The sequence below is a fragment of the Cebus imitator genome, unplaced genomic scaffold (genome assembly GCF_001604975.1).
Source record: "Cebus imitator isolate Cc_AM_T3 unplaced genomic scaffold, Cebus_imitator-1.0 Scaffold28, whole genome shotgun sequence".
Classification (NCBI taxonomy): domain Eukaryota; kingdom Metazoa; phylum Chordata; class Mammalia; order Primates; family Cebidae; genus Cebus; species Cebus imitator.
In genome coordinates, this window is record NW_016107343.1 from 1,844,735 (window position 1) to 1,867,302 (window position 22,568).

Genomic DNA, 22,568 nt, shown 5'->3' on the forward strand with positions numbered 1-22,568 from the left:
GGGGGGGGGGCGGCGGGGCAGAGCTGAGAGGTTGTCCAAGTCTAGGAGAGAGAAAAGTTTCTCCCAGGACTCGACCTTGGCCTCCAGCAACCGCGACAGCTAAAAAGGGGCGTCTCGCTTCCGCAGTAGATCCCCGCGGACCTTCTGGCACCTGGTTTACCAGGGCCTGTGAACTCTGCATCTGGAGACTTCTTGAAATCCGGATGCTCAAGCCGGGAGGCGCGCAGGAGCCAGGAGGATGAGAGGCCCAAGCCTGGGCTAGGAAAGAGGCCTTTTAAAATTGATGTCAGGGGCTACTAGGAATGCAGCCCCGAGCCAGGAGAAAAAAAGTTAAAGGCGAGATGACACGCACTGAATTGGGGCAAAGATTGGAAAAGTGGACAAAACTGCGTGCTTGAGCATCGGGGTGCGGGGGAGGGGGCACAAACCCGTATCCGATGGAAATTAAAATCCTGGGAGTAGGTGGGGGCTGCTGCGCGCCCTTCACCCTCAGTTCCCCCATTAAGGGTTCCGAGTTCCCTGCACTCCTGTCCTCTAGCTCCCTGCTTCCTCTCTGCTCGGCCGGTGAGCGGCGGCCGCCGGCACCCCAGCAGCAGCTAGATGTCAGGCGAAGCCCGGAGCGCGGAGCGCGGGTAAGGGAGGGGAGGGGAAAGGAGGGGTGGGGCGGGGAGCGCGCGCGGGCTCGGCCAGTGCGGGGTGGTGGGCGGGCTGAGCCCGGGGACGGCGCGGGAGGGGGGAGAGAAGGGGGGCAGCTGTGGGCAGGGAGCCGGGCTCGGCCGCCAGCACTAAAGATGGAGAGGCGCCGGGGCCTTGCAGGGGAGGGGGCTCGGCGTTGACGTGGGACGCGGCGGAGGCGCAGCAGCCGGTGGTGATTTGCTAACCTCGCAGCAGAGAGGAGTTGAGGGCGATGAGAGCGGGTACTGCGAACTGCCGGGCGATGCCGTCGCTGCCGCCGTGATACGGAGAGCAACAGTTCCCCAGCAACACCCCTCCCCGACACAGGCACACACCCCCCGACAGGCACGCACACCCACCCCACAGAGCCCGGCTCGGCTGCGGTGAGTGAGGGGCCGGGGAGAGGCGCACCGCCCAGCGAGCGCCGCGCGCCAGGGCCCCCCGGGGCTGGAGAGGTCTGGGGGGCTCGCGTTCGCTTCGGCCACTCGGCCGCTGGGCTTGTGCCTTTTTTATTTGGCGTGTTCCCTTACTGCCGCTGCAGCCGTCGCCGCCACCAGTTGGGGATCGACTGGAAGGGGGAGCCCCGGCTGTCAGCCTGGGCGCAGCTGCCTCCCCAGCCCTTCCTCTCCGGGGCACGGTCGGGGTGAGAGGTGGGTGGCGTAGCGGTCTGCGGGGGCTGAGGGCGTGAGCAGAGGGTCGGGGATCCGGAGGCTTTGTACTGCCAGGGGCCGGCAGAGGAGCAGAGCCCGTGGGTGCTCTCATGTATGCCGACCGGTGCGCGGGCGCGAGATAAGGTTGTGGTTTATTTATTTGTGTGTTTATTCGCCGGCCGACTGGGAAGCTAGAATTGGAGAAGCTGACGAGTAGATGTGGGGGCGGAGGAGAGCAGGACTGGGACGGCTTACGTTTTGTTTCTCTTTGAAAAAACGTGGTGGGCTTTTTCTTGATTAGAATTGATCCCCCTTTTGCAGGGGAGGGAGGGAAGCTCCAGAGGGGCTCCAGAGGTTCTCCAGCGCTCCGGGCCCTCCTCGGCTCTCGGCGGGACGGGCGGTGACGCCGGAGCTCGCCGTGCGCTCCCGGCCGCTCTCGGTGGGTGCCAGGCTCTGCACCTGATGCTTTCGGGATGCCTTTCCCACCCTGGCGCGCCCGCCGCTCGCTCGCACTGCGCCTAGCACACTCCCGCACGCGCTGGAAATGCGCACAGTCTCGCCGGCACGCGGACCCACCGAGACGCACAGAGCGCTCCGCACCGACTCGCTCGCAGGCTCCCGAGACGCTCGCACCCAGCCTGGGCCCGGCGCGCCGGCAGCGGCCGCGAGCGCTGCTGGCCAGAGGCCCGGGACCCAGCCGGTCGCTCCTGGGGGTCACGGCCTTGGGTCGGAGAGGGAGGGCCGGCAGACCCCTTCTCGCCTTTCCTCCCACAACTCGCTGCGGGGCTTTTGTGCTTCCCCTTCGCCGCGGGGCGGGTCCGCCTCCTGCCGCCGCGTAGTCCAACCCGCCCGGACTGTGGCTTTTCCTCCCCGTCTCTTTCGCTTTTCCATGCCCCTAGCTCAGCTCTTCTTTCAGGCGTCTAGCTCTTTGGGAAAAGTTGCTTCCCCAAGTTTGCTGAAGTCGTCTCCAAGTCTCGGTGGGGGTCGCTGGGAACTGAGGGCTTGTGAGAGCGCGGTCGATCCTGAAGCTGTGGCGGTTAGCGCCGGCTCTCCCAGCGTCACCGGGCTGGACGCTGCAGCCAGCTCCGGCCGGATCGCGGGCGCTGAGCGGTGGGTGGGGAAGACGGCTGTCTGAGGGTGCCCCGATTTCCCTCAGGACCCAAACGGCTTGTTCTGGGGCGCCAAGCGTCCATTCTTTTGGCTGCTCCCTCCTAGTTCTCAGAAGCCCCGATGTCTGCGGGAAAGCACGAGGTGGAGAGGCTCGGCTGAATGGTCATCCCACCCTTGACGGCCTCCGTCCCCACCCCGGGGTGGGCAGCAAAAGTGTCTTGATCAGGCGTCCTGTGGATCCTTTCTGTGTGAGCTTGGAGGCTCCTGAACTGATAGAGCTCCTTCTGAGGGTGGAGGCAAGCAAGCAGTAAAGAGTGAGGGAGAGACCTTGCTGTTCCTTGCTCCCAGTTCAGTCACTGCAATATTGGCCTCTGCAAGGCAGACACGGGGAGGGCCCTGGGTCTGGGCGGTCTTTCTAACACTCCTTAAGCGGGATTTGGAGCACCGGAGCCCTCTTATTGATCCCGAATAGGCTCAGGGAGAGGCCTTTGTTTCCCAGCCCTGTCTTCCCTTCGTACTGGTTGTAACTCACACCACAGATGCTGGTGCCCATATCACTTCCAGCGCCTCTGAGCCATGTCCAGCATCCCTTGCTGCCCCTGGTCACAGGACTTGCAGACTCCTTGGAGCCTGTGGGACACACGTGGAGTTCACACACCCAGCCTAGCATGAGCACTCCTGGCTATAGGGGCGCATATTTACTACTGTCTCTCTCCGTACCTTAATGACTCATCCTTCTTTGTTTTTTAGATCCTCCTGTCCACTGGGCAGTTATGGGTAGGAGGGTAGGTACAGCACCTTATGTAAGTGTGTGTACACACACTTTTTTTTTTTTTGAGATATAGTTTCGCTCTTTTTGCCCAGACTGGAGTGCAATGGCGTGATCTTGGCTCACCACAACCTCCACCTCCCAGTTTAAGTGATTCCACTACCTCAGTCTCCCGAATAGCTGGGATTACAAGTGTGAGCCACCACATCCAGCCAATTTTGGATTTTTAGTAGAGGTAGAATTTCTCCATGTTGGTCAGGCTGGTCTCGAACTCCCAACCTCAAGTGATCCACCCACCTCGGTCTCCCAAAGTGCTGAGATTACGGGCGTGAGCCACCAGCGCCCAGCCACACACATCTTTCTCTTTGTCTCTGGCTGATGTACATACACGCATACACACAGTCCAGATTTTAGATTACATATTCAATAACTTTGACTCTTCCGTGGGTAGAAGTGACCCAAGTTAGTGTGTGGGTTGTGTGTGTGTTCCTGTTAGTACCCTGAGATGGGGACAGGGCTTGGATCTGCCAGTGCTTTGTAGCCCTGAGAACAGTAGAAGGCCAGAGGCCAAGGCTGATGGTGAGAGGATAGGCTTTGGGGAGGAAAGCCCAGTTGAGCCCAGTGCCCATAGATTTCTGTGGGTCACGACTACAGGCTGCTGGCCTCCAATGAGTCTGACTCTGTTCCTGGGGCTCCTGCACTGAGACCGAGTTTAGAAAAACTTTGTTTTGAAGATAAGGTTTGACATCCAGGGGGTTGGCGTGAAGCTGATAAGGAAGAGGCTAAAGTCTTGCTGATTTTAAGTAAATGTACCTCGTCATAATGAATGTTGGACTTGCCTAGGGAGCCCCTACTCTCTATGGAGAAAGCTGAGGACGCTCAGGACTTCACTGCCATTTTCATTTCACTTCATCTAACAGATGTCATAGAGCAGTGAATTAGGCATCTGCTGTGGCAGAACCTTCTTTTTACTCTCAGCATCCCTGGGCTTGAAAGGCAGATTTGTAGATTTCTGGGAAGCTACTTCAGTTAAAATCTCTAAGTTCCTCTTGCTGGGGGCTTGGCAGGAGGGAGGAGGGGGCATGCTGTAGCAGTCAAATTCTTACTTTTAGGGACACGTGAATTTGTCTTTTGTTCTCTCATCTCTTTTGCTTCTTCCCCTCTTCTTTCCTCTAGTCCCTTCTGTTGGCCCAGGAAGCCCACCCTGCCCCGCCACGCAGAGCGCAGAAGGAAAGAGAGCCTCATGCCTGAGCCGAGGGGAGCACCATGGATCTGACAAAAATGGGCATGATCCAACTGCAGAACCCCAGCCACCCCACGGGGCTGCTGTGCAAGGCCAACCAGATGCGGCTGGCCGGGACTCTGTGTGATGTGGTCATCATGGTGGACAGCCAGGAGTTCCACGCCCACCGGACGGTGCTGGCCTGCACCAGCAAGATGTTTGAGATCCTCTTCCACCGCAACAGCCAGCACTATACTCTGGACTTCCTCTCGCCAAAGACCTTCCAGCAGATTCTGGAGTATGCATACACAGCCACGCTGCAAGCCAAGGCGGAGGACCTGGATGACCTGCTGTATGCAGCTGAGATCCTGGAGATCGAGTACCTGGAGGAGCAGTGCCTGAAGATCCTGGAGACCATCCAGGCCTCAGATGACAATGACACGGAGGCCACCATGGCCGACGGCGGGGCCGAGGAAGAAGAGGACCGCAAGGCTCGGTACCTCAAGAACATCTTCATCTCGAAGCATTCCAGCGAGGAGAGTGGGTATGCCAGTGTGGCTGGACAGAGCCTCCCTGGGCCCATGGTGGACCAGAGCCCTTCCGTCTCCACCTCATTTGGTCTTTCAGCCATGAGTCCCACCAAGGCTGCAGTGGACAGTTTGATGACCATAGGACAGTCTCTCCTGCAGGGAACTCTTCAGCCACCTGCGGGGCCCGAGGAGCCAACTCTGGCTGGGGGTGGACGGCACCCTGGGGTGGCAGAGGTGAAGACGGAGATGATGCAGGTAGATGAGGTGCCCAGCCAGGACAGCCCTGGGGCAGCTGAGTCCAGCATCTCAGGAGGGATGGGGGACAAGGTTGAGGAAAGAGGCAAAGAGGGGCCCGGGACCCCGACTCGAAGCAGTGTCATCACCAGTGCTAGGGAGCTGCACTATGGGCGAGAGGAGAGTGCTGAGCAGCTGCCACCCACAGCTGAGGCTGGCCAGGCCCCCGCCAGCCGACCTGAGCACCCAGCACCCCCGGCTGAGAAGCATCTGGGCATCTACTCCGTGTTGCCCAACCACAAGGCCGATGCTGTGTTGAGCATGCCATCTTCGGTGACCTCTGGTCTCCATGTGCAGCCTGCCCTGGCCGTCTCCATGGACTTTAGCACCTATGGGGGGCTGCTGCCCCAGGGCTTCATCCAGAGGGAGCTGTTCAGCAAGCTGGGGGAGCTGGCTGTGGGCATGAAGTCAGAGAGCCGGACCATCGGGGAGCAGTGCAGCGTGTGTGGTGTCGAGCTTCCTGATAACGAGGCTGTGGAGCAGCACAGGTAGGCCCTGCTGCAGCCCTGCACCTGATGTGGGACTTGAGGCCCTCACACTCTTCCTTCGCACCCTGGCTGCTCCCACATTAGGGGCCTGGCTCCCCTGTCTTCTTGGTAATTTGTAAAAAAAACCAAAATACTTCTTCAAAAGTTCAGGGGGATGGGGAGGGGAGCAGAGTTTTTAGACTGTAGTGAGGGGGCCTAGGATCTGTCCCAAAAGCACCAGGGGACACTCATGGGCCCAGCTTCTTAATAGGCCCTTCCCTCTGTTTTTTTGCTTTTTTGCTCCTGTTTGTTTTTTTCTGCTGTCTGGTCTGTTTTCCTTTGCTTGGAGTGACTGATAACATGGAGAGAAGGAGAAAAGGAAGTGGGATGAGGGTCTCCTGGGGCCTGGATCTGATCATTTTCCTAGGTTTCAGGTCCTCAAGTTCCCATGCAGTGGTTCCTGTGAAGACAGGCAGTCCCTTTCTGCTGCTTGGGAGAATGGGAGGGGCTGGAGGCTACTTAGGCTACAAGAGCAGCTGCAGGTCCAAACCTTATTCCTGGTGAGCATTCATCTCCTTGCTCTGTCTCCCTTCTCATTCTCTGATCCTGCACATGCATTTGGGGGAATTGATTTAAATGCAAGGGGAAAGGATGGGTATAAGAGTCTTGCTCTTGCAGCCTGTGAAGTCTCATTCTTATCCCATCTCTGCTCACATTGAATTAAATGCTGCTTCAGGCTAGCATTGGCTTCCCTCCGGCTTCCGTTTCCTTCTCTATGAAATAACCATTCATTGAGCTCTTATGACATGTTTGGTTCAGTACTAAGCACTTTCCATCAGTTGCATTTTCATTACAGAAGCCCTTTGAGGTAGGTAATGTCCCTTTTTTGGGGGGGGGGGATGGAGTTTCGTTCTTGTTGCCCAGGCTGGAGTATAGTGGTGTGATCTCGGCTCACCGCAACCTTCGTCTCCTGGGTTCAAGGGATTCTCCTGCCTCAGCCTCCTGAGTAGCTGGGATTATAAGCTCATGCCACCATGCCTGGCTAATTTTTCATTTTTAGTAAAAACAGGGTTTCTCCATGTTGGTCAGGCTGGTCTCCAACTCCCGACCTCAGGTGATCCGCCCATCTCAGCCTCCCAAAGTTCTGGGATTATAGGTGTGAGCCACCGCGCCCGGCTGGTAATGTCCTTCTTTTACATTGAACTATACTAAGGCTCAGATGTCAAGTCACTTTTCCAGAGTCACATAGATAGTAAGAGACAGAGCTGGATTCAAATTTAGGTCTTTACCCCCTGGTACTTTGCTGCCTCTTGGAGTCATTTAGGCTTGAAGAGGATCATGTCTATAGAACAGAGGGTTTCGAAGATTGCTTCCTGGAAGTGGAGTAAATAACAGAGGGAATCAATAGCGAGTTTGTTTTTTTTTTCCTTGCTTCTGTCATAAGCCATATGCCCATCATTTTACCCTCTAGTTTCTGGGTCAGATGAATGGAGTCAAGAAATCCACCTTTCTGTTCTCTTGATGACAGCATTTTGCTGTACACCCTCTGGTCTGCTGTTTTGCTGACCTTGGGTGGATTCCCCACTTCCCCCGCTTCACCCCCATTCCTCTGTTGCTCATTCAGGTATGGGGGATGTGAGTGAGAGGGGTTGGGGTGTGGATATCTGGAAGTTGATCTCATCACCCCTAGCCGGAATCTGCTCCGACCCTACCTCCTCAACAGCTCACAGGCTTACCTTGTGGAAAGTGTGGCAGAGCTAAACGTAGCCGACATTTTCCAGTGGGTGCGAAAATAACCGCCACTGAGGTGTGTCTTCTTGATGCTTGCACTGCTCAGAAATAGACTGAGGTTGTGTTTGTTGTTGCTCAAACTTTCCTAAAAAGGAAACCCCCTCCCCAAACTTGACCAGATACATGTATCATCTTCTCCGGATGTGCATTATTTCGGCTGTGTGCTATGAGAACTGGGGTATGGTGGGAAGTGATTGTTTTTCTGACTCTGATCAGGTCCTGGTTCCTGGTTGCTTTTCTTTACCTGAGAGGGCCACAAAAGATAGCACTCTCTTGAGAGTTCCAAGTTCCCCTTCAGCAAGACCCTCATTCCGCTGGGGAGAGAGGGATGGTTGGCCGTGTTATATTACAAAGAGCCTGGATGGTGAAATTGGCCTTGTTTAGTGGTGAGAGCCTGTGATAGCTATTTAACCTTTCTGGACCTTGTTTCACTCACTTCTTAAAATGGAGATAGTCAACAGGGTTGGTGCTGAATTAATGAAGTAAGATCCAGAAATCACTAGAGCTGTGATGGGCACATAGTCACTGCAGCAGTGAAGAACTGACCCTTAGTACCCTGTGTTGTTCAGGCCTCATCTCTGCACGGTCCCCATCAGCTCTGAGTTCTAGTGTGTAGTGTCCACAGGGCTACCCTCCATGGGAGTTGTGTTGATGGTGAGGGGGTGCAGAGGATGTCCCTGTCCTTGTGAGCATATGACAGCGAGACGCTGGCCCTGGAATCCTCGGCATCACGCTTTGGGCTGCTGACAGGGAGAATGTGTTTTTTGTTGTTGTTGTTGAGGCAGAGTCTCACTCTGTCACCCAGGCTGGAGTGCAGTGGCACGATCTCGACTCACTGCAACCCCCACCTCCCAGGCTCAAGAGATTCTCTTGCCTCAGCCTCCTGAGCAGCTGGAACTACAGGCGTGCACCACCACACCCAGCTGATTTTTGTATTTTTAGTAAAAATGGGGTTTCACCATGTTGGCCAGACTGGTCTGGAACTCCTGGCCTTAAGTGATCCACTCACCTTGGCCTCCCAAAGTGCTGGGATTACAGGCGTGAGCTACCATGCTTGGCCAAGAATGTGCTTTTGACTGAGGGTGGAAGGTCAGCAGTTGCAGCTCAAGAAGCTAGAGCCAGGGGCAGTGCCTTTGGTGGGAAGCTTGGGGGTCTACAGAAATCAGAAAGGGGAGAAAATATTCCAATGTGTGCTCGGCCCTCACTCGGATCAGCAACCCCTCAGGTCCCAGCTAGATGTACTTTGTGGAAGACTTTTTTCTCCCCCTCACCCTCAAAACTCCAAGATTAATGTGCTATTCCCTTTTTCCTACTGTTCTCTGTCTTTCCGCCAACCCATCAGCAGCCTGGGAAATGCTCTGGTAGAAGAAAACACAGTCCTATAAAAAAAAAAAAAAAAAAAAAAAAAAAAAAAAAAAAAAAAAAAAAAAAAAAAGATCGGAAGGGGAGATTTTGATGCCAGGAAGCCGTGTCATTTGCTGGAAATATATCAGTGATGAAATAACAGGCTACAGGGTTTATTTTATTTTTAAGCCAACAGGCCTGAGTGTTGGTAAAGATTGGATACCCAGCAGTCCTTCTTGCATTTCTTCTTTTGGTGGGGGGCAGAAGGGAATGGAGAGGAAATGAAGGTAGATTGCTGGTAAGTGAGGCAGGAAGGCAGGGAGTTTATTACGGAATGTCATCGGTAGGTTTCCCCATGATTTGATCCCAAGCTGGGGTGGAGTGAGGGGTACCTGTTGGCTCAACAGATAGAATCAAACTTAGTGGTGTTGTAGGTCCTGATCCCTACAGTGGACAGCAAGATGTGCAAGCCATCCGGTGCAGGAGCGACGCGTGCAAAAGGGATGCATTGTTAAGTATAGTCATGGATGGATGGGAAGACCAGGCAAAGGCACCACACAGGTAAATAAAATGGGACTGACTTACCTTGAACCAGAAGGAAGTCAGAACAGTGAGAAGATCTCATAAATAAGCAGTATTCTGGAGGCAGATGAAGGAGCAAGGTTTGGGTCCCCAGATCTTCACCCGTGTGTCCGCATTACAGAGGATAATGTCTGAGGAAGGGGAAGGTCATCTCAGGATTCTGGAACACTGGACTCTCCCTTTCTTATTCTGAAAGGCTGGAGCAGTTGTGCATAAAAGCTTCTCTGGATGTGGTCTAGGAACCAGCTCAACTGGACCAGGTGCACCTCATCATTCTCAGAGTTACACTCATGTGTGATAAGATTGCAGGGAACAGTGTAGCAGACTTAAGTGTGAACCTAGTCCTCATTTATAGTCCCCAGTCTCCCATGGCTCATACAACCTGGTCCGTATGTGTTTCTGAATTTAGAGCTGCAGAATCACAGTGGGGTCTGGTTTCCAGGGGCCCCTGGATCTTATACAGATAAACACTTAGGTCACCTGCAGTGTCTGTCCTGCACAGACACCGTCACAACTCCTGCCTGGTTTTGAAGGGAAGTCTCAGGAACCACAGGGAATGTCTCAGCCAGCTTTCTGGATGTATGTGTACAGCCCTTCCTGGAGGCTTTGTGGAGCCAGCTCTGTGGTGCGTGAGCCATGTGGCTGATTTCAGAGTTCTGCCTGGCCCTTGGCCTTGGTCTCTCTCAGATGGTCGGCTGCTCTGTTTTTAGTGGTTGATCACGTACAAAGCCAATAGGTGTTGACCTTGGTTTAGGCTACTTTTGGGATTTTTGAGGTTGCCTGAGACTCTTGGTTTTCTTTCATCATCCTGCCCAGAACCTCTGACGTCAAACTAAATTCTGTTTGGAAAAGGGCATGCTGTAGAATAATGATAGCCACAGCAATAATATTAATAATGCCTTTTATCGGTTGCAGCATTTTCTTCTTCGGAAAGCACCTCTAATGACTTTATCTCTCTTACCCTCACAGCTTCCCCTGAGGGGGGTACAGGTCTGTAATCCCTTATCTGTGATAATGAAGTCTGAAAAGGCCTGAAAACTAAAAGGTTTGCAGTAAACTCATTTAGTGGCAAAACCTGATCTGAACTGACGTGATGCTATATTTATCCTGCTCATTTTGAATATTCATGTTTTGCTGCAAAAATATTAATGTGTTTGATTGCAGAGTGCTGCCCTAGACTCTGCTGGGGCTGTTAAACATGATAGGTGTCAAGAGCACCTTTCTAAAATCTGAATGATTTTGGTCGTTGGAGCACCCACAGGTTTTGGATAAGGAACTGTGAATGATTATCACTCTCTATTGGCAAATGGGGAAAATGAGATTTGGAGCAAATAAGTGACTTGCTCAAGGTCACACAGCTATAAATGGGTGGAACCAGGCTTGCCTTCTAATTCACAGTCCTGGATGCTCTGCACCAGGCCATATAAGAACATGAGCATTGCTCTTCTGGATCAAAACCATCTGACCTAGTCTTTGGTTGCCAACATCATCCCTAAGATACCACCATTGGAGGCTACAGACATCTTCCTTGACGTCAATCGTAAAGGTCAGGTGTATACCAGCTTCTCTTAGTAGCTATTTATGGCTGCCTTGTCATTCACAGATTTGCCCAAATCCTTTTTGAATCCATTTCTATTTCCAGGAAGTATCCTTTTTAGGGATAATGAATGACTTAAGTTTATAATCTCCTGGTCTCCTGGAAATCTGGTCTTTTGGAGAGGTTGTTGGTTGTAAAGATAGGAAGATGGTAGAAGACTTTGTAGTGGGGAAGCCAGGTCTAGACCTAGCTCTGCGTTTTCCAGCTCTGTCACCATTGACATAGTTTTTTTTTTCATCCTGAGCCTTAAACTTGTTCATTTTTAAAACTAGGCACTTCAGTGAGCTCTTTCTGATTGTTGAGCTCTTTAAAAAATTCTTTTATTCTTTGTGTACCCGCTTATATCTTCATGAAGTCCTTTTGGTTAATTGAATTTTGCTGTTTTGGAATCTGGATTGGCAGTTCAGCCAGCTAAGTAGGGGGTCAGTTTGATTTGATTCTGTGTGCTCTGACTTAGTTTTTTTTTTTTTTTTTTTTTTTTTTTTTTTTTTTTTTTTTTTTTTTTTTTTTTTTTTTTTTTTTTTTAAATACTTTAACCTGCTTAGGGTTACTGAGCCATCTGGGATCTAGACTGAACTCTTGGAACTTTTGAAGATGATTTCCTTTATTTTATTTTCAATGGAGGAAAGTTGCCCACTCTTTCATCTCAGTGAGAAGTCCCATTTTAATTTGCTGTCACTATTGGATGGAGCTGCTAATTGCTGGGAGGGAGAAAGCTATAGTTTAGCCACACGTTTTCCTCCTGCTCATTCTAGGAAAACTATTATGAATCTTTAAAATAGTGATTATCCTAAACTGTTAAAATCAAATTCTATTCACAGCTCTTTGATTTCTTGCTAATTCAGGAGAGAAACTTTTCCAATCGCTTTAATTTTTTTAAAAAATAAATTTAAAGCAAATCCTGCTGCAAGCCTAAGTGTATATAACTTAGAGTCTTACTAAATGAAAAAAGGTGGGCCTTAGTTTGTCCATTGGAGGGTTTCTGAATTTTCCGTAACTAAAGAGTTTCCGTTCTGTTTTGGCTGTGTGTGTGCGGTAAAAGCTCTTACTCTCTGGCAGTTATTTAAGTAGTAAGAAATTTGCTACAACTCCCCCCACCCCCAACGTTTTACACATAAGAAATGTGCATTTTGACTGTCCAGGTTGGAATCCTGATTTTACTGCTTGCTAACTGTGACGTTGTTTATGTTATTTAACTTCTCTGTACCTGTTTGCCTCATTTGTGAAACAGAAATAATAGCACCTACTTCATTGGGTTGTTATAAGGATTCATCAGAAAGTATCCTGTGTGAGGAAGGGTAGCATGAAGTAAGTGCTCCACAGATGTTTGCTGGGGTATTTTTCTTGTCATTGTGTGAAGCAGGTCATGCTGGCCGTGCAGGGTGAAAAATGTGTTCATGTTGGGCCAGGTCCTGCTTTCTCCCAGAGACCATTCTTCTGCACAGGCGTCCATCTGTACAGCGCTGTAAAACTGCTGCCTCAGGCGCCTCGTGTTTGGGGCTGAGACACTGCACCTGCATCTTCCTCAGAAGCTGATCTCTTGTACTGTGGTGGCCAGGGTACTCTTTGTCCCATTGACCTGAGGCCTGGTGAGTCATTCCAGTTCTTGTTTAAATTTAGCTGGGCAGCGCTCCACGGCCATCGGGTCCAAATGCCGGGGAGGCTCCCCGACACAGTGTCCTGTTGCCTGTGCACACGGCCAGGCGTGCACATCACTGTGTTCATGGCAGAGATGAGGAGCACAGACACCATCTTTCTGATGGGGGTCCTGGGGCTGGGCTTGTGGGTGTTGGGGGATCCAGAGCTCCTTCCCTTGCCTGCATGTCAATGCAGAATGCTTCTAAAGCGTGGACTCAGCAGACATCATTTTGAGTGCTGGCTACATGTCAGGTTCTGTGCTAAGTGCACTCACAGCCGGCATCTCTGTAAGCCCTCTAGCTGTCCTGTAAGGTCGGTATCAGTTTCATATTCTCAGAAGGGCCAAGGAAGCCCAAAAGGTTAGTGGACTTTTCTATAGTAAAGAGTTGCACCAGGATTTGTGCCCCAGTCTTCTGGCTCCATGCTCTCTGCAGCTGGGTGATCAGGGGGCTCATTGCTTCACCAGCTCTGGCTTCCTCAGTTCCTCTGGTGGCTTCTTGAGAGTCGGAAGGTTACTGCAGAGTGTTTAGCTCTTCGGGGGCCCAGGCCACATGGATCCAAGGACTACTACGTCATCTCTTACCAACACAGAGAGATCAGCTTCTAGTGATAGAGGCCTTTTATGCTGACTCGCAAAACAGAAAAAGAGAAAAAAGAAACCCATTTACAAAAATAAAAATCCCATGCTGTTAATTTCATGCCAGCATAATCAGAAATTCCCCTTTCTACTGTTTCCCCTTAAAAGCCCCGGTGTCCTTATTATGCTGGTGCAGTCTGGAAAAACTATGGTTGGGTTTTGCCTACGTGAGGCTTATCTCTGCAGCTGCAAGGAGGGGATCTGGTACTTTGTTGTCAGCATGGAAACTTCGGCTGAATACTTATAAAAACCTGCTTAATTCTAAATTCCTAGCTCACTTTCGATTCTGTCCTCAAGACCCGATTTTCTTTGGTGTGAACAGATTGTGCTCAGCATTGCAGTAGAAAGGGTCCAAGTTAGGTAAGCGAAAGGACTCCCTGGACACTGGGGTGTTACTGAGAAAGTTGTTAGAAGACTGTCACAGACATTTTGATGAAGAGGGGACATTTTGGGCTAGCTGAAGTGGTTTTTAGAGATCTTCCCTCTTTAGGGCCATTTGGATCCCGCTGAAATAAGAAGAAAAGACATACACACACATAAAACACCACCTTGCTAAAAACAAGTCAAATGTGCCATGAAGCCATTGTCTTCGTGGGAGGTGGGGTGGCAGCGCAGCGCAGAAAGACTGACGTCTGGTCCACTTGGGTTTGGGTGCTAGCGCTCCGTGGTGAATTTGGGCAAATGACTTCACCTCTGCGAAGCAGCAGTATCCTCTTCTGTGAAGCGAGGTTAGCCTCTGCCTCTCAATGTGGTTTTTAAAGCATATTAATGGGATCGCTTGTAAGCTAAAGCACACGAGTGTGAGGCCGCCTCCCTACTTCCCGCTTCTCTCGTGACCCCAGCCTGACAAGGGAGCCGCTGAGCCCCCTGTCACCCTCACCCGGCGTTGTGCTCTAAGTGGATTAGCTCAGCGTCGTGATATTAATGCCATTAGGCCTGTTGGCACTGCTCTCCTTGCCATAGTGAGAAGCAGATGTGGCCGACCGTAATGGCCCTTAGGGTGATCCATCGGGCCCGCAGTGCTGGGGCGGCCATTATTAGTGTTAATTTGGGGGAGCCTTTTATGGTAGCTGGGGGAAATGTGGAGGGACTGTTGGAAATTTATTTATTTAAGCTGTTCAGCAGGTTAGGTGCTGCTGGGGTCTACTGTGGCAAAGCCTCAGCTCCCCCCACCATCTCTTTAAAGAAGGCCCCTCCCCAACCCCAAAGCCCAGGCCTGATTACTTCCAGAGTTGGAGAGACAACTTAGCAGGCTCTTGTTTCTTGCCGATGTACCTTATTAGTAGCACCTGGCATCATAACCCACTAATGGGAACCAGTGCTCTCCTCCTGCGTGGCCAGTGACAAGTAGCCCTGTCAGCCGGAGCTCGCCGTGCGAGGAAGTTCCTATTAGCTTTATGGTCAGGAGAACTTGTCCTGTTCAGGAAATGAATGTTGCCGCTAAAGGTCCGAGGCCCTGACCCTGGCGGCATAACCTGTGCGGGCCGGGGAGACCCTGCGCAGGATGCTTGGGATTTCAGCCCCTCTCTGGTTCTTGTCATATGTAAAGAGGGAATCATTGTGGTATGTTGCAGCCTTGAACTTTTGATTTATGCCGTGAGGGCGACTTAACCGTTTCCATGCCTGGATGGCTATGCAGTGACAGAGCCGTGTTGTGAGCGTATGTGCCTAGGTATGTGTGTGTAGGGTGGTCAAGGGGAAGGAGAGACCCCCACTTGCTAACAGTGGCTGTTTCTGGGAGGCGGTGGGTTTCAGGAGAGGATTCCTTTTCTTTTTTCTTTTCCTTGCATTCTTATAGCATCTAAATTTCCTACAGTTGTTGGCTGCAAAGTGGTGAGAAGCTGGAGAGCATTGTGTCTGGAATTGAACCTGGGTTCGAATTAATCTTCTGTTTCTTAGAGGCTGTGTGACCATGGCAAGATTCCTCACCACTCACTTTTTCATCTGTGAGATGAAATTACTAATTTCGGATTCATACCGGTAGTGCAGTGTTAAGTCGTAGCACAGTGTCAGGCCAGTGTTGTGGCCTCGGCTTGCATACTTGAAAGGATGTGTATACTTCGTGTTTTTTCCATTGAAAAATTGTTTTTTTTTTTTTTTTTTTTTTTTTTCTTGAGACAGAGAGTCCTACTTTGTTGTACGGTCTTAGCTTACTGCAACTTCTGCCTCCTGGGTCCAGTTGATTCTTATGCCTCAGCCTCCCAAGTAGCTGGGACCACAGGCATGCACCACCATGCCCTGCTGAGTTTTGTATATATATATTTTTAGTAGAGATGAAGTTTCACCATGTTGGCCAGGCTGGTCTCGAACTCCTGACCTCAGATGATCTACCTGCCTCGGCCTCCCAAAGTGCTGAGATTACAGGTGTGAGGCACTATGCCGGACCTAAGTTTTTAAAAATTAAAAAGAATGGCAAAGTGCCTTTTTGCTTTTTCACAGATCAAGACTATGCCCCCCCACCCCATTATAGCCCAAAGTCCTAAAGATTACAGGTGTGAGGCACTATGCCGGACCTAAGTTTTTAAAAATTAAAAAGAATGGCAAAGTGCCTTTTTGCTTTTTCACAGATCAAGACTATGCCCCCCCACCCCATTATAGCCCAAAGTCCTAAAGAAAGGCTACTTAAGTTGTTCCTTTTCTTTTGTTTCTCCCACGAGTAATGTTTCTAAGTGTGGTTTTTGCAGAGAACAGCAGTGTCTGACCTCATTCTTGAGGGGAACTTTTCTGCCTGCCTCTTCTTGAGAAAAAAATGTTTGTGAGTTGTCTGGCAAATGGATGCATTACTTTTGCTGCTGTTACTGCCGCTGCCGTTTTAAAAGCCCCTGGTGACAAAGGAGTGAACTGCACTTTCGGGGAAAGCATGCCAGAATCTGGCCCAGAAAAGAGGGGCCGTTGGGGGAAGGGTTTGGAGATGACGCCTCCTCAGGAACTTTAAAAGAAATCTGTCCATCTGTCTCTGGCATTTATGGCATCGTTGACAGCAGTTCAAGGAAAAATAAAAATAAGTTCTTATCTGATGGCGGGGTTGGGTGCAAAGCCAAAGGACTAGAATGGCCAGCCTGTCGGGGCGGCTGGATCTGGAGTTTTGGAGAAAGGACCATTGGCTCATTTCTGGGCACGAACGCTCACGGAGGCCAGTTCTCACCTCCTCGTGGGCTTCTCTTCTCTTTACGTGGAAAAACTGCGTACGTCTCAAATTAAAAGCAGCTCTTGCCCCGCTTAGAGCCGGTGAAAGCTGCTTCGAAGGCGTTTGTAGAGTAGGGATTGGAAATGTTCAATGCAAAAGTTAAATCGTGACAGTTGTCCCCTAAATGATCTGCTAAATTAAGGATCCGCTAACATTTGTGAGTCTACCTCCCTGCATCCCCCCCACCCCCACCCCCGCCCCCTTGGCAGAAGGGATAAAGATGGTACCTAAAAACAATGTGAAGCGGCTGCTAAATCGAGTGACTCTAAAAACATTTTTCTTTCCTTGAAGTTCAGTGCGGAAAACCAGACTGGACTTGTCAGGGATGCAGACCTATATAGGGCCCATGTGCCTGGCCCCCTTTCCTCAATTTCTATCACAATGGTTTTCATTGCCACCTCTCCCGCGCCTTTCCCCCCCTCATAGTTATCCACGTTTTTACTTTCTGTGTCCTGACAGCTACAAGAGTAGTTTTGTTTTTTGAGCTGAGTAGCTGCTAAATATTCCCCAGCAGCCAGATTCAATGGCTGGGGTGGGGGAGAACAGGCCAAACCTTGGCATCCCCTGTTGCAAAAGTGAAAAATATTTCTGTTTGCAGTTAATTTTAGTGACAAGCAGATCATGTTAACTGGATGTAATTGCTTCCAGATATGGCCGAGGGTTTTGTGTGTTGAGATGAAGGGTCTGGTAAGTGCTTACTTCCTGTGTAAATTACCCTATTCCATCCAGTCTTTCATTCTGGCCAGCCCTGGATTCTGTCATTCTGCTCCCATTTTCCCCCTCCCCAGCCTGCAGCCTGGTGTGAGAAGCTGCTTGCTTGGTTCCTCCAAGTGTAATTCTTTTGTCACTTGGAGCCACTCTCCTCTTGGTTTTTGATGTGAGTTTGCCCTTAAAATAATGAGGAGGGTTTGGAAAGATGCCACCTGGACCCCAGGCCGACGCCCACCTCTTTCCCAGCAAAGGCAGATCTGAAGAGCATCTCCTGGTCACGTGGGTTGCGTCTTGGAGCCCGGAACTCCTGGTTTTCTATGTGTGTGTGTTTTTTTTTTCCTGCTGCCCTCTGACCCCCCACTCTCACCTTGGAGAACACCTTCTTTTTCTCTCAATTAGTCTGACACCTCCTCAACCCGAACTAAGCACGTTCCAGTGGGTCTGAAATCTAAGACAAAAATGAAATGGCCATTGCACAGAGAAGGTTATGGCCACAGAAAGGAGTTGTCTTATCAGATGTGAAGCTGCCACTCTTCTTGCAAAGCAGGCTGCACCTCTTGACACACCTGTCCCTTCCGACACACCCGCCCCTCCCTGCAAGAAAGGGAGAAGAAAACCCATCCAACAGAACCTTCTCCAGGCTCCTGTGGGTTTCCAGGATTGCAGCCGAAGAAAAGTGTTAAGATTCACGTTCTCCTGAATTGTGCTTTTGTCCTGTGGCCAGTCCCACATTCTTAGTGCTATTTGCATAAGAGGTTGCTATTTATCTTCCTATATCAGCCCCACTGATAACCCCTGTGGTCTGTTTAACAACCTATGAGGAGTAGATTACTTGATAAATGCCAGTTTTTCCAATATGCAAAGATAAACTGTTGGGGTCAGGGTGAGGGGTGGTGTGCTATGAAGGAGGGGACAGGTGGGGAGCCGGGACCCTCTTTTAGATGGGGTGGAGAAGTGTGAAAGAGCCTGATGAAACAGAACAGGTAGCTTGTCACATACAACAGCTGCATTTATCACACAGTGGATCAGCTTCCTGCCCTCACCTGCTTTTCTCCTCCTTCATGTGGACATGCAAAGTCTCTGAGAACATTTCATTGAGTGCGTTGCCTATGCCTACATTAATACAAGATGGGAAAGGGTGGAGGTTATCTTTGCTTTTTAAGTTCCTTTTTCTCCCTCAGTCCTCTCCTACCCCTACAGGTTGTTGGCTGGTAAGCAGTTGGAGCTCAGAAAAACGATGTACATCTGAAATCTTAAATGGGTGGACTTTTTCTACCTGCCCTGACTTTGCTGCTGCTTCTGGAAGAGGCTAGGTGAAAAGAAAACTTCTGACCTCATCACCTAGTCAATAAGCTGTCTGAGAATCAAACAAAAGAGTTTAGACTGGCTGCTAAAGCTAGGACCCAGCTGATAGCTTTGTTTTGATGTCCTTGTAATGTTTGCGGATCGCGGAGGGTGCGCTTTAGAGCAGGGGGCATCTACTGGAACAGACTCACTGGGAAGTTGAAACAGCTAGCTCAAAGTCCAAGAGATGCTAAAGATAGTGAAATACAGCCCAGGAATTGAGGGGGAGGGGGCTCCTCACTCAAGAAGGAGACTTTCTGAGAGGGGGGCGGGAGTGGACAGCATGGAATGAAGGGAAGATTAGAAGGAGGGATCCTGTGAGAGCCTGAGGTGGGCAGGTTACCTGAGGTCAGGAGGTCGAGACCAGCCTGGCCAATGTGGTGAAACCCCGTCTCTACTAAAAATATAAAAATTAGCCGGGTGTGGTGGTGGGTGCCTGTAATCCCAGCTAGTCGGGAGGCTGAGACAGGAGAATCACTTGAACCTGGGAGGTGGAAGTTGCAGTGAGCCCAGATCATGCCATTGCACTCCAGCCTGAGTGATAGTGAGACTTTGTCTTGAAAAAAAAAGAGGCCAGGTTAGGTGGCTCATGCCTGTCATCCCAGCACTTTGGGAGGTCGAGGCGGGTGGATCACCTGAGGTCGGGAGTTTGAGACCAGCCTGACCAACATGGAGAAACCCCATCTCTTCTAAAAATACAAAATTAGCCCGGTGAGGTGGTGCATGCCTGTAATTCCAGCTACTCGGGAGGCTGAGACAGGAGAATCACTTGAATCCGGGAGGCAGAGGTTGCAGTGAGCCGAGATCGCACCATGAACTCCAGCCTGGGCAACAAGAGTGAGACTCAGTCTCAAAAAAAAAAAAAAAGAAGGCACCCTGGATGAAGACTCAAGCTTCAGAATTTATTAACTGTGTGTCTTGGGCAAGTGGCTTAACTTCTCTGAGCCCCTGTTTACTTTTCTTGTGAAAAATGACCACCTTGTCTGTGGTGATGAGGATAAAATAATAAAATACATGTAAAGTGCATAGCAGAGTGAAGGTGTACTGGTAGACAGGTTGTGCTGTAGGTCTGTTATGGCCCCAGGGGAGAATCTATGAAAGGAATCAGTGAAATCTTTTGTTTTGGGCAAAGCTAAATTGATGATAGTACTAAGCCTGTGCTAGCAGCCAGCAGGTGAAATAATAGGTGAATAACGTTAGTGCATTGTAAATATAAAAGTCTCCATTTGTGAAGTGTTAACTACTGTTCTAAAGAAGCCACATTTCTAAGAAATAATTGCTTAATCCTGTGATGCTGCCACAACCCCACAGAGTCTGGAAATCTTCTTTGGGAATTCCTTCTGAAGTCCATGCCGCATTCTTTGCCTTTGCCTTTTGAGAGGGTAGATTTGACTTTTGGAAATGGTCAAAATAATGCACTAACAAATCTGGTGTATGGTGTGTGATAAGCACCGTCGGCTGCTGTGTCTGACTCGGAAGGCAGGTTCTGGAAGGGGTGTGTGGGGAAGGCTTGTTGGCTCAGCTCTGGGGTGAGTGTTGGCCTCACTTCTTAGGTGGGAAGTGGACAAGCCAAGGGGCTTTTGATTTCCAACTACTGTGGCTGGACTCCCAGTGAGGAAGGAGTTGCTGCCATGGATTGCCTGGGACTGGGAAGACTCCTCTTGACTGCTGTAATGTTTCTGCATTTGTGGTTTGGCCTCCTGTGAGTTTGGGCTCCTGGGAGGCAATTCTGTTGTTAAAAAAAAAAAAAACCAGGACTGTCACTGGTAGATGTTGCTTGGGGTTAGAAAGAATGGACTGAGTTTTGAGCCCTATGCCCCAAGGGAGTAGGCAGGCCTGGGAGGCACAGTGGCCTGAGTTTGAATTCTGACTCTGCCTCTTTGGAAAGCTCTGGAAGGTTAAAGGAGCTTATGTGTTCAAATCCTAGCCTGGTACCTGACACATACTCAGTGTGTATTTTTTTCCCCTTTCCTGACAACGTTCCTTGCCCTGATCACTTGGATAGCGGAGAGAGGAATGTTTGCTTTTCCTCTTCATTGAACCATCATCCGCCCATCCGCTGAGCTGAGATTCACCTTAGGATTGTCTGTTGGACTTGGCTCTTTTGTGACCTAGCAGTGCAGGGGCCCTGTGCTGAGCTGCACAGGCTTGCTCTCTGGTGCTCCCTCCCTCTCTCTCTCTCTCTCTCTGTCTGCATTATTTATAGTAAACCATATTAGAACAGAGTGTTAAAGAGGAAGGATGAGTCATTCCCATTGAAACCATTGATGACATAAATAAAAGCAAAATGCTTACTATGTGTTTTGTGCAGTATTTAAGGCCAGGTTGTGCTAATTTGAATGCTCCCAAACTGGATCTGTGAAAGCATACATATGTGGGAAAAAATTCACGTTTAACTAGAGGGAAGTTATTTATTGAAAATCCGTTTCAGTATCTGCTTTCTGCCTTCTATTTACTTCAGATCCATATTCATATCATGCTTGTTGTTCTGGCTAACGAGAGGGACTGGCTTATTCACCAGCTAGGGTTTGTTTATTTTTTGAAGGTTGAGGGATAGCACAGAGGTGTTGTCTACATGTCCCTGTCTCCATTGCTCCTCTTGCCACCTGTTGAGGAAGGCATTCTCCACCTGCTTTGCCTGCGTGGGCTCTCAAGGTGTCCAGGAATCACAGAATGTCAGTGCTTTAGCACCCTTGGAATCATTTATTTCAACATGCTCATTTAGGGAGGAAAAAGTGGAGGTCCAGAGAGGTTCTATGATTTTCCTGAGGTCACACAACAAGCTAGTAGCAAAACCAGCACCAGACCATATCCCTCACTCCCAGCCTACTTTAATTTCTCCTTCACAAGCCTGCCTGTGACTGCCCAGGTCTGTTCTCTGCTTCTACCAAGGGGGAGGCAAGACTAGACTGTGACTTGAGGGCAGTTTCAGATCTTTGTGAGGGATGCTGGGTGGTTTTGGCGTAATGACTTGCCTCCTGAAGCACTCGTTAACCTCTCTATTGCTCAGCCTGAGCGGACTAATGTACATCAGTTCCTTAGGATTTACAGGCAATGCGCTATGTTACAGGTTTTGAGATACACAGATTGCTGACGTGGGACTTTCCCTTGGAGAGCTTATACTTTGAACAGAAGAGTTAAAATATGTATGTTTATAACTATGACAGAGAATAGAAAATAGAAAGACTATGATAAATATATATATATATATATATATATATATATATATATATTCAGAGTTGAAATGACTTCAGTCTGGGGTGATTCATTTTAAATTTTAAAACCTTGTTGAGCACTTACTGTCTGCTGGGCACCCGGGTAGGCCCTGGGAATACTGTGATGAGCAAGACAGACAAGACGTCTGCCCTCCTGGGACTTTCCTAATCAGAGAGAAAGATCCTTAGTTAGCGGTTCTGCCCATAACTGTGTTAAGGGTGATTTTGATACGTGTTGGAGTCCTGGATGAAGTAGCGCATGAGCAGGATATTAAAGGATAAGGAGGATTTGAAGACGGGACAGAAAGAAGGAAAATCGTGGTCAGGGCCAGGGGAGAAAATGAGGAATAACTTCCTTTGGCAGGAATGAGGGTGATTCATGCTGGAACGGTAGGCTGGGGTCAGACTGTGGTGCTATAAATGCGGGGAGAGAGATTCGAGAAGGCAGCGTGAAGAACGGAGAGAAAATGGGCTTGAAGCAGCGCAGACCTGGGTTCAGATTTTCATGCTGCCACTTGCAAACTGTGTGATCTTGGCCATCAAGCACTGTGAACTGGCCGGGCACAGTGGCTCACACCTGTCATACCAGTGCTTTGGGAGGCCAAGGCAGGAGGATTGCGTGAGGCCAGAAGTTTGAGACCAGCCTGGGCAACATAGCAAGACTCCCATCTTTACAAAAAAAAAAAGTAATAAATCAGCCGGGTGCAGCTGTGTGTGCCTATCCTCCCAGCTTCTCCGGTAGCTGAGGAGAGAGGACTGCTTGAACCTAGGAGTTCGAGGCTGCGGTGAGCTATGATCATGCCAC

The 22,568-nt window shown here is 50.0% G+C and overlaps 1 protein-coding gene across 4 annotated transcripts in view; it reads left to right on the plus strand.

Annotated features, from left to right (window-relative positions):
• Positions 1 to 773: 773 nt before the first annotated feature.
• Positions 774 to 22,568, plus strand: part of ZBTB16 (zinc finger and BTB domain containing 16) — a 196,838-nt gene continuing 175,043 nt past the window's right edge. Inside the window, exons 1-2 of one of the 4 annotated variants that reach the window (XM_017523309.1) lie at positions 774 to 1,058; positions 4,381 to 5,738. In XM_017523309.1, the coding sequence (XP_017378798.1) occupies positions 4,471 to 5,738 (1,268 nt within the window). In that variant the 5' untranslated portion in view covers positions 774 to 1,058; positions 4,381 to 4,470. Of the gene's footprint in view, positions 1,326 to 1,398; positions 1,470 to 4,380; positions 5,739 to 22,568 lie in introns of those variants that run through there. The other 3 variants (XM_017523310.2, XM_017523311.2, XM_037736651.1) reach the window with 3 other exon arrangements.